At 37.3% G+C, this 12207-nt stretch overlaps 1 protein-coding gene across 4 annotated transcripts in view; it reads left to right on the top strand.

The window, feature by feature from the left end:
* Window positions 1-12207, top strand: part of USP32 (ubiquitin specific peptidase 32) — a 77002-nt gene that overhangs the window by 34753 nt on the left and 30042 nt on the right. For all 4 annotated transcript variants that reach the window (XM_086762929.1, XM_086762926.1, XM_086762925.1 and 1 more), the window contains 4 exons: window positions 8085-8216; window positions 9692-9799; window positions 10534-10649; window positions 11039-11101. In XM_086762929.1, the coding sequence (XP_086619055.1) occupies window positions 8085-8216; window positions 9692-9799; window positions 10534-10649; window positions 11039-11101 (419 nt within the window). The remainder of the gene's footprint in view (window positions 1-8084; window positions 8217-9691; window positions 9800-10533; window positions 10650-11038; window positions 11102-12207) is intronic.

Here is a 12207-nt window from a genome sequence, read left to right as displayed (position 1 = left end):
ATCTCAAATTTCTCAACCTTTGTCTTAACAGAATCCCAGTTACTTAATCATTCTCTATCTAATCAAATTGCCTCAAGTACGTCGGTGTTCTTTTGAGCCTTTTTGATTGCAGGACCTATCGAATAATCCCGGTGTCTCTGCTGCCATTTCAGCCTTACAGTACTTTCCTGAGCCCAGCTTTTGCAGGAGTCTAATCTGTTTTCCATTCAATTACTATTGTCCCATCTAACTTCCAGTTACCCCTTTGACATCTTCAACTCTGCAATCTTAAATCTTGCTTATTTGCTCTTATGTAGACTGACTCCTTCACGAAGCAACTCTCTGTTTAAATTCTCGTAGTAGACTCGGTGATCCTACCTCAGCGTAGCCATCGTCTTGGTTGAAAATGTCAGTCCCAAAGTCAACTTACTCTGCCTCTTAGCTGTATCTTGTAATTCCTCATATTTTAAAGTTAAAAGTTTAAGTAATGTTCCTGTATTTGGTTTTAATGTTTCTGTGGTCAAGTTGGTTTGTAATAAGTTTGTAACACTCTTGTATATTGTGGCATCTGATACTGTACACTGAATTCCAGAAGAAAGTTTTTAGGCATCTTTCTTTTCTAGGAAAATGCGTACGTAGTTGCTTTTTTACATGCGCTAGTTCATATGGCTGCATGTTCTGTTAGAAAAGTTACCGGATTTTTAAAGCGTCATGAAATATGTTTGCCAAGTTCTGGGTCTCTGCTGGGTGTTTCAACACAACCTGTGTTCTCAGGGGAAAAAAATGTAACTTCTTAAAAAAAAAAAAAAAGGCCATTTCTGTTGCTATATATTGCGTCAGACTGCTGAGAAATTCGGCGTTTTCTGGTAGTTGGTGGTGGTCTCTGTTTCTTTACAGAGAGCTTACTTTTATAAGCCATTGGCTGAGCATAATGAAGGTGGAGCTCAGTGAAAAGTTAAGTTTTCCACAGTTATGTTTAGGCCTCTAGATAAAATTACATTTTACTGTATTTTTGTTATTTTTCAGTTAAATGTTGTGATAAGAAAAACAGAAAGTAGTTGTGCTGTGTTACAATGCCTGCAGCTCATTATCTTTCAAATGACAGACGTGAAAAACTGTCAAGAGTTTCAGAGAGCAGCAAGATGAACTGGTGAACTAACCAGGCTTCCCCAGGTCTGGAGAAATACTTTCTTTACAACGTATCTGATGATTTCCCTTGTGATTTGAGACAGTATAGGATCTCATACAAAAGTAAGGAAAATACAAGTGCCTGAGCACTTGGAAGTAGTTGCAGTAAAGTATGAATACTTGGGGCCTTGCTCTTTTGGTTTTTTTTAAGTTTAATAATTGCAGTCTAATTAGGTCAGTCTAAAGAACGAGAAATTTAGTACAGAAGTATTGTTAACACAGCTGAATGTGTAAAACAGACCTGTTATGACAGTTCCTTTTCTTTCTTCTTTTTAGTACTTTTACCGAGGATAATGGCTGCCTTTTGGGAGAACAAGTAACTGAAATAATGTTTAGGCAAACACTGTTAGCAGAATACAGTGAAAGAGTGAAGACTTTAAAATGTCGTCTCCTGTAAAATGAAAACTAATTTGTGAATTTGCACACACTTGCTGCTTTTAATCAAATTTTGTTCCATTTCACTTAAATCATAAATATGAATCGTTTCATTTGAAAGCTACAAAAACAACTTACATTTCCTAAAAACGAGTTTCAGGGGTATGATTCTCTCCTACACCTGAGTACTCACCAGCTAGCAGTAGTTTGGATTTTCTCAGTTTCATAGTATGGTCCGGTATATTTCGATTTTTCTTCTTTTTTTTTTTTTTTTTTTTTTTAAACTGTCATATTGAATAACATTGTAGTGGAGTATGTAAATCAGAGCTAAATCCTTTCAGAGACTACTGCTACCACTAAAATTCTCTGTAGCAGCATATTCCCCCAAATCATTGCACATCCTTAGTAATTACAAATTAAACACGTAATTTTCTCTGGTACTCTAAGTCCAAAAGCAGTAATTCAATAATACAGCCGTCCTGGGCCACTGGAGGATGTTGTTTTGTTGCCTGCTGTGGCTGGTTTGCACTCTTGTGAGTATGAGAATGGAACTGACTCCATCCTGCCTGCAAAGTGCAGCTTTCACAGATGTACAGGAACTTGAGAAACAGGGAAGGGTCTCCTGTCCCACCACATGCAGACCCTGGGTGTCACTGTGTCACTCCTTTCATAAGATACTGAGGCTTACTGGTCTGGGTTTTTTCTATCCAGCTGGGGAGAATTATTCCAGAACATCTTCTGCATGTATTTGTGGGCATTTTCTGTCAACGTTGTCCTTGGTTTCAGACAGTCTCTGCTCTCCTTCCTTTTTACCATTCAGTATAAATGCAAGTGACTGTTAAGTTTTCAGAGTAAAATGAGCCCAGTTCAGGTCTGATTCAGACCAGGTGCTCCGTCCATTGTGCCCTCTCTGGCTTGCGCGGTACGTTGCTGTCACACTGACTCCAGGTGGGACCTCATTGGTTTCCTTCGCTTGGCTGGAAATAGTTCTTCTGCAACATAGATGATGGTTGCCTTTTTCATGACTCTGCCATTTTTGGTGTTTCTCAATGTCATGTGATGTGCTTATACACTCAGATTTTCAGTCCTTTTCTGTGGGGAGAATATTCTCATTAATCAGAGGGGTTACTGGTTTCAAACTGACAGACCATGTAATTTGTACTTTTTTGTTATCTGGTTCTTATTAAATAGCATCCTAATTCTCCTTTGGATTGAAGAGACTCTCTTCTGTCATCAGAAAAAGTCATCAAAATGCTCCTGCTTTTTCTGACAGCTCTTACGTGCTCTTACACAGCAAGACAGTGTGTAATCAGTATAATAATGGTATTTTGGAGCATGCAGTTACTGCTAATTTAACGTAATAAATGAGAGGAGCCCTGGATAACCAGATGGCATGGGTGACATGGAAGAGTGAGTTTTTGAAACAGTATAAAATTGAAACTGAATGTTGTGGAAGTAACCTCTTCTGTCAGAGATGAGCCTATAATCCTGTAGGGCTTTATGGTAAGATGAAGATTGGAGTTCTTAAAAGGAAAGTGAAATGAAGTTATACTTAACTTTGCTCCCATTAAAGGCTGTCTGGATGTAAATACATGTCCTGTAGCTTGCCCAGTTCAGTTGTGGTACCCACTCTTGAGACACCGTCTCCTGATGATGTGTGGAAGGCCACCAGAAGACAATTCTGAAGATTTTGGATTTAGTGCCTTTAAGAGCATATTTCGTTCCATGCTATTTTTTTCCAAATGTGTGAACACTTACGCTTTGAGAAGAAGTGATGTTTAACACCTCTTCTGTATGGGTTCCCACCTCAGGGCAGTGATACACTATATTCTGCTGGATAAACACCTGGACAGTCGTGTCTGACACACACAGGGATCCTAGTTAAAGTTACAATATTCCCTTCTCTGTGTGTCCAGTTTTTAATTAGGAAAAAAAAAAGATGAAAGTATTACAGCAGACTAGGCCAATAAGAAAAAACCTCAGTGTCACCTAATCTGCATCTTGTCACTTTGTTATCCTCTTAGTTCCCAGGCTATTTTATGTCTTGCAACGCAGCGCTCTGTGCCCAGGTCCCAGAGTCTTCAGAGTGTTAATTTGAGAGCGACAAACAAGCGTGTTTGGTCAGGAGCGCTCTTTGGTGTTTGGTCTTTGGTTCTGACTCGGTCGTTGTGCCATGAAGAGTTCTCTCTGCGACTGGGGACTGGGTTTTGCGTGGAGGATATCGTGGTAAACAGTAAAACAAACCAAGTTTGATTTAAAATGTTGGGAATATGGTATGCTTCTACTGCTGTGAACCAGCGAGGATTGTACCACTAGGTGGGTAAAAATTAAAGTTTTCAAATATATTGAAATACGTAGTTAATTTGGGTGCTATAAAGAGTTTAATAAATAGTGCCTGAAATGAAAACACGTTTTTAAATTTTTATCTAAGACAGAATAATACGCATGGCTTGCTACCTGTGTAATATTTAAGAAGGGCACACGTTTAATGAAAATTGCATTAAAATGAAGGATGCTTTTTTTAGTGTTTATCACAGTTGTGCAGCCTGACTGTCAATCACGGTGTGGCAGCTGGCTTTAAATTAACTCAATTTTAGTAGATTTACAGTTTCTCAGATGCATATTTTTGCTGAAAATGTTTTAGTTACCTGTTCTTTCTTTACTATATGAAGACTCTGGCTTGAGGTGTGCTTGACGTTATCAGTCTAATTTGTAGAGAATTGAACCATGAAACACTATTCATAATTTTACAGATCTGAAAGTCTTTCCTATTTTTAATGGACAAATATTGAGTGAGACATTAAATAGCATATGGTAGTAAACTGGTAGTATATGCTGAAATTTCACGTGTGCATAATATATCCATGTGACCTCAAATAACCGTATCCTAGATTTGATTGAGGAAAAACAAATACTTGGCCTAGAAAGCCAGTCTGTTTTGATGTTTTGGACTATATTGTATTTATAAGTTAATTTGAAAAAATAATCTTAAGTTATTTAAAATTTGCACTACTGAATGAAAGTCCAGTTCACGCTTCCTGGTGTGATTTGAGCAGGCATTAGGAACACAATTTTATACTTTGAGAAGGTACAATACCTTATCCATAGAAAACCTCTTTAGAAGAAGATGGCATTTCTTCATTAACATTAGGACGTTTGGATAGTGAGTGCAGTCTGCTTGTATTATGCTTCATTTAAATTTCAGTAAAAAATATGTTTATATGTCATAAATTGCAAGAGATTCCTTTTCGTTTGCATTTATTGAGGAATAGATGGTGCACTGTGTGTACTGAGATTGATTTACAAGATTACGTGCAGAAAAATCACTCTGGAGAAATCAAATTATGTAACAGCTGGCTTTTCAACCGCAGAGTTAAACTTTCACGTGTGCTGTAATCCAGTAAAGCTTTCTGTGTTTTATGTAACTGAAACTACTGCAGCGGGCCACAATTCGTTGTTACTATGAATGAAAAATATTCTTTGGTCATATTTTTACTTGTATTCGGTGTAAGTTGTGTAAGTGTAATCAGTACAAAGAACGTTATTTACTACTTTGTCAGTTTTACTTTCTAAAATGTTCAGCTCCTCTGTGACAAGTCAACACGCTGGACCTGCCTAGGCTATAATATCAGTGTAGCACATATGCTAATACTTATCAGCTATTCTTTTGAAGATAATTATTTGAAAATCCTTTATCTTTTAAACAACCATGCAGATTTCTGCAGATTTACTCTTTGGTAAAGATTACATGAGCTGCTTTACGTGTTTTGGGTAGTCTTAGTGTGGCACCATTTCAAAAATGAAGTGCAACTAGCACGGTTGGTGTTCTTCCTAGTCGCAAATGTAGATGAAAAGGAAACAAAATGATTTACATACTCGTGCCCAAGGGGGTTAGCATAATGCTTTTGTATTTGCTAATGAGAGCAGTAATCTGGATGTGCACTTCTTCTAGATGACAGTACGAACTTGCCCTTTGCGTGCAGCTGTTAGGTGGTGTAATAGGACTGTGATTCTCTTCGTGTACTTAAGGTTCTGTCTCATGAAGTGGCTTTTACCTTTAATTTGTTACTTTAGTTTTTGTTTATTTCTCTTCTTGAAACTCCATGAATATACTACTTTAATTATTTCTGCAGAATGATGGTACTCTAGTCCTAATGTCAAGTCTTGCGAGCTCTTTGTTACCACTACTATAGTCCCCTGATAACTGTAGGGGCAACAATTTTGAGGGCACGTGTATTTTATTTGGTAGATTTTCCCTCATCTGTTGATATGCTGACTGTTGTGGAACATCCCTGTATTTCCTGGAACATACCAGGTGCAGTTCAACATCACCTGACTGCTCTGCTTACGATCACGAAGCTGCTTACATCTGTGGCAGTCCCAAGCATCTATGCCGTTTCTCTATGCCGATCTTCAAAAAGTAACTGCTCTATTCCTCTTCCTTGATTTCTGGTAGATAATGTTCCTTTACATGTTCAGGCTACTGTTTCCTTATGTCCTAGGGACAGACTGTTTCATAGGACCTGTTGCGAGAGGACAAGGGATAATGGTTTTAAACAAAAAAGGGGAGATTTAGACAGCATGTAAGGAAGAAATTTTTTACACTGAGGATGGTGAAGCACTGGCCCAGGTTGCCCAGAGAGGCGGTGGATGCCCCATCCCTGGAAACATTCCAGGTCAGGTTGGACGGGGCTCTGAGCAACCTGATCTGGTTGGAGATGTCCCTGCTCCTGGCAGGGGGGTTGGACTGGGTGGCCTTTCAGGTCCCTTCCAACCCAAAATGTTTGATTCTATGATTACAACACAGCCAAGAGCTGGGATAAGGGAATTGATTCATCCAGGAACGCAGGGGAGAGGAGAAAGGAAATCAGTTCAGTTTTTCTTCTGAATCCATTTTCTTCTCTCACTTACTATGTAAATACACGATAGCTAATGATAATGCAAGCAAGGCTGCTGCAGCACGTGCCCGGAGTTACGGGGGAAGGTAAACTTTCTCTGTTCAGCCTGGAGTTACGTGGGCTGAATGTGACCTAGGAGCTGCAGCTTAGGCGTGGCTGTTCCGCGTGCCGGTGTATGGTCTGTGTAGCGATTGTCCTGAATGTGCGGAGGAGGAGGAGATGTTTTCACTGGTGGTACTTTTCTAGTTAGGCTGTCTAAAAATACTTTACAGGAAGATGCAAACCCCTTCCACTCCTCCAACTCTACCTCAGATATTAATATTTTGTTAAAGTTTTTCCCAACTTTCTGCTGATCAGGGTAAGATATTGTGTAGTTTGTGATGCATTGTATGATGTGCTTGCTGAATAGTTACAACTGCCTCGTGTATGGTAGGTTACCTACTGCTCCTAATGACAGAAATAGGGAAACAAATCAATAAAATTTCAATTTGACATGTAACTTTTTTTGGGTCTCTTCTGTTCTTAAGCCTTACAGGATTATTATTGTTTCTGTAGACTAAACCAGGCCAAATAGCTCAAGTTAAACCTATTAGAAAGCTGGCGTGGATTTAAAGGCTCAGAACCATCTGGGAATGGGATCAGCGTAGTGGTTCTTAATATAGACAGCTTTGTCATTACAGATCTCTTTGAGAACCAATTAATTTGCACTGACCTAAAGCAGTGCTGTGACACACTTGCATATGTAAAATGTTAAAAGTATTGTTGTGCAGAAACTTAGTATTTTTATGTATATATTTAATTTCAAGGATAAAACACGAGGAGATTGACATTTGTGTATAATGTTTTGAAAACACAAGTTCCTCCCCTAGCTATTTTTATCTGTCTTTGTCTAGCACCTTGTTTTACTCACTTTTGGTTTTGAGGTTTTGGTTTTTTTTCATCATCTTTAAATTAACTTGTAAGTTCCTCAATATGAAGTATCTTCTAGGTTTGTATAATCACTCTGCAATGTTGACTGGGTTTCGAAGTGCATCCATAGTATAAATAATAGAGCGAAACAAAGTATTTTATATTTTGAAAAATTAATGCAGAGGTAATGTTTTAAATGTCACATTAAATTTTAGCCTTATTACTGTATAAGAAGGCTAAAAATTTCATGTAGGAATTTTCAAGAGCAGTCAAGTACTAATTTTTTTTTTCTTTCCATAAAAGTTTTGGAATTTTTTTTTAAATGCTACATCGCATTCTTTTAGAGGATTTAAGTGCTGCATACCGTGGGAAAATAAGGTACTGCACATACAGTCTACCTGTTCAGTTCACCGAGAGGAAATATGTGAAAATGAAGAGACTGCTGGAGCCTTTAGCAGTTCATTTCTGTGTTTCTAAACACTTATGATGATGTATTATTGATGTTGAACTCCTAGATGGTGAATAGGTAAGATGATTCTGTAGATAAAGAAAGTAAAATAGGACCTTTATTTCTTTATTGCTTGTATTTTTAATTTTTATATGCAGGGGTCAGTCATAAAAAAATTAACATAATTTTTCTTTGTGACAAAATAATGCTGTGTTTTTATTTGGTGCTGAATTCTAACATGGTCTAGATATTACCAAAAATTTCTTTAATATTTGTTGTTTTTACAGTGGAAGAGTCTGACATCATCGATCTGGAAAAACGATACTGGCTGCTAAAAGCTCAATCAAGAACTGGACGTTTTGATTTAGAAACATTTGCCCCGTTAGTTTCCCCTCCTATTCATCCATCTCTGAGTGAAGGTATGGAACTTGGGTCAAATGTGCAAGGAAGTGATGTTGCTGTGGTGTTCAGTACCTGGTGGTCTACTGACGTACAGATTTTAGGGCTTTAAAGGGGAGCCTATTTTAAAAGGTATTTTAAACTTAAATTACAGAGATTCATTCCACTGAGTTCTGGATGTTTGAAACTGAGAAAATATGCCTGAGAAATCTCTTTGTTGGGAAATCTGGAGTTACACAGGAAGTGATGCTCCTGTGGGTTGCATTCTTATTAGATGTCAGGAAATATGGCAAACATTTGGTATAATTTTCCTTGGAGTTGCTTAAAATTTTTTTTGTTGAGTTCCTTAAGATTCTGTGATGATAAAATACACTGCTGTCCCTGAATGAGATAAAACAGAAGGCCATTTTTTAAGTGACAAATGTGAATTTCATCTGTTAAATGACAATTCAGCATGCAAGTCAGAGGTTGTACCATGCAATCGGTGAAACTGTCTTCCCTGGTAGTGTAAGTTAAGGAAGATTTTGTTCAGAAGACTTGGTCAGAAGGTTTGTATGTTCCAATGCAGACACATTGGTAACCAAGCAGGTCTTTCAAGTTGAAGCCACTCTAGTAATAGCTGGAGGTTGCGATTTTCTGATTGCCATTTACTGCACAACGGAAGGTCATTAAGTAACATTCTACTAAAATGCTAGTTTTTGTCTGCAGTCCTAGAGTGGCAATTTTTTATCACTAAACGATCAGCTTTACTGACAAGTGGCAGCAGTAAGTAGAAAATGGGAAATTTATCTGCAGTGGATGCGAGCTGTTAGAGCACCAGAACTTCTGTTGAGTCCAATAGGGATATATCCCCGTATCCTTTTGCTTTTAAGTGTGTTTTATCTACTCAGTGATACAAATTTACACAGCTGCTATGGGGAAACTTGAATGGTTTCTGATCATTTTATGTCTTCTGTGGCTAGTGCAACAGAGTCATTGTCACTAAAAATTTTTTATGGGACAAAAAGAATGACCTGTGCTGAACGAATAGAGCTCTTAAATCCTTTGAGAGCAAGCACCTAAAACTCCTGACTCACTTAGGGCCAAACTTGCTAAGATATTCAGTGATTTTCATAGGAGTTTCTGTCAGGCACTTTGGAAAAGCCAAAGTATTTTGCATCTGAGCACCTTTACTATATTGGTCCTTTAGCTTTTGTGAAAATACTTGTCCTTCTAGAAATGAATCATTACAAGGAAGGCTTGAGAATAAGGCTGCTGTTCAGAATTCTTGATCCCCCCACCTCTAGCTTTGTCTAGCCGTACAAGAGTGATCTAATTCACCTTTAAAATGGTCTTAGTAGTGCTAAATTATTTTTATTACAATTAGTAGGAATTAGTTAAAAGTGTTTTGTACTTCTTGCAGTTGTTAACCATTAAACCTTCATGCAAATGTGAAGTATGATTGTCAGCTGTTTCAGCTAGATGCTGTAACAGGAAATGCTTTTGTGGTTTGCAGGTTTGTTTAATGCTTTTGATGAAAACCGAGACAATCACATAGATTTTAAAGAAATTTCCTGTGGGCTCTCAGCATGTTGCAGGGGACCCTTGGCAGAAAGACAGAAGTGTAAGTATGCAAACTATTAATTTTGGAGAAGTTTTTCAGTTTGAGCAATGAAGTTTAGCTGTTTCCACTGAACACATGTGTCTGTGAAAAGTAACAGAGTTCAGAAGTTAAAAAAAATAAAGGAATTTTAAATATCAAGGCTTCTTTTTATGAAGGATTGTTAAACATAATTCTTTGTATTTTATAACTTATCCATAGCTTCATATATCAGCTGTTTGGGAAAAAAAATTTCAGAAGTTTTGCAGTGTTCTGCATTATGATGCAGAAGTGTATATCTCAAGATAGAAAGTACAACCACTTACCTATTCATAATATATAAAACAAATGTCCTATTTGATTGTCTTGTGGTAAATAGCACTTTCTGGCTTGTTTACTGTCCAGTTTTCAGCTCTTTCCCCGGAAGGTTCTTGTGTTTTGAAGTACCTTTGTTCAGTACTTTTCGAGAGCCGTATTGGTGCAACTTAAAAGCTGTCATTCACTGGAGATTTCTGGACGCACATATGTTCTCTGCTATGTCACATCAGAAAACACAGGACAGAATTGCAGGAGTCTAGATTTCGGTTTATTAAACACAGCTGCTCCATTTCCTCTCTACCAGCCATGCATCCTGCCTCATCAAAACTGTCAGCACTAATTCATGTTCTTGTGACTCTGCAGACTTGCATTCTGCAAGGGAAAAAAAAAAAAAAAGTTGAGTAGTTCTAACACAGAAAAGTAATTTCCTTTTGTCTCAGTTTGCTTCAAGGTTTTTGACATTGACCGGGATGGTGTGTTGTCTCGCACTGAACTTAAAGAAATGGTGGTTGCACTTTTAGAGGTCTGGAAAGATAACCGTACTGATAAAATACCCGTAAGTTCTATGTGGGTTTTGATTAGTTTGCTCCTGTTTCTTGAAGTCATCCTTCAAAAGCGGGAATGTGAATGTTGTTTGAACATGGTTTCAGTAAAATACAGGCTTCCTTGAACTACCTTTGGCCGAGGAGTATTGATAACTGGAAGTAACTTACCTTGCGTAACTCTGACTTCCACTGACCAAAGCAGGATGATTTGACTAGAATGTATGCTGTTTCACCTAAAGAAACCTTAGGTACAAAAGTACAGCGTTCTGGAAGCACTCAGCTGTGAATTACATAGAGCTCTCATGAACATTTCTTACCATTCTGTTTTTTATTCTGAACACGTGCAGCTCCAGCGGTGCTGTGAGAATTTAACTGTTTTCTAATCCTTTTGTTTGTTAAGGAATTGGACATGGATTTGTCTGAAATTGTAGAAGATATTTTGAATATGCATGATACCACAAAGGTAGGAATTTGCTGTTCTTTCCTTGTCATTTTTATACCCTAGTATCTTTGGTTTATTTATAAGAAAGGAAGTAAAATCTTGTGCTTTCTTTAAAGCAGAGATGTGTGAATAAAAGAATCTTTTTCAAAAAATGTCAGGTTTCCATTTAAAATTTTCCACATTGTTCTGTGAGAGAAATAAAATTCAAACATATTCTAAGTAATTTTTATATATGAAACTAAACCAAAAATACATAACCAGATTAATTTGAAACATCTACTGTTTGCAAGGCTTTACTATGTATAATTAACACCAGTTTTAAATCTCATGCTTGGCTTTTGTTCTGGAGAAACTGTTCTTTTGTTTCAGGTTAAAAATGAACTTAGGAAAAAAGGGATGTTAGTGTATCCTATATTTTATGCTATGTAAAGATACATTATCCTGCTATGCTGGAAGAGATCCACGTTAATTCAGTAGTAACTTACGCATTATCGTTATCAAACTACTTTGTTTGCAATAACATTATATACAACCAGTGAACTATATACAGCGGTATTGTTTCAGAGCTAAGTATCTGTGAAAATATGGAGGCATCTGTCGTGACTGTCATGACACACAGCAATAAGTCTTAATAGGTTATAGTGTGCTTATAATTAGCTGTGTGTAAATCTTTAATTAAGTTCTTGCTTTTTCGAGATAGGCACTGTCACCTGCGAACAATATAGGGGAAGTTGTTTCCAATATTTCTTCCTTTGCTTCACTAATTAGGAAGAGTATCTAGAAACTATAAATAATTTAAAAAAAACTATAAAGAATGTCTAGAAATGCTTAATTACTTACTTGAATAGTTGTCTTGCCTGCTTGTACTTCAACAAAGTGGTAGGCAGATATTTTAAAAATAATTCTTTAATTACCAAAGCAGTAGAAAATACAGCTTCAGTGAGCTCTTTCTTTCAACCTTTGAGGGTTTTGCAGCGTGCTTTCTTAAAAGGGTAGTTTATAAGCAAGTGTGTAGCAGGCTCGTTTCCACACTGCCTTCAAAATACCTTTCATAGTTGAGCATGAATGTAGTGCTGGAAAGAGCTGGTGGTGCAGTAATTACATAAATTACTTAACCCGTTTTCATA

This window comes from Chlamydotis macqueenii, chromosome 19 (assembly GCF_036417535.1).
Source record: "Chlamydotis macqueenii isolate bChlMac1 chromosome 19, bChlMac1.mat, whole genome shotgun sequence".
NCBI lineage: Eukaryota > Metazoa > Chordata > Aves > Otidiformes > Otididae > Chlamydotis > Chlamydotis macqueenii.
The sequence above is the reverse complement of the archived record's forward strand: the minus strand, read 5'-3'. Positions and strand labels throughout refer to the sequence as shown.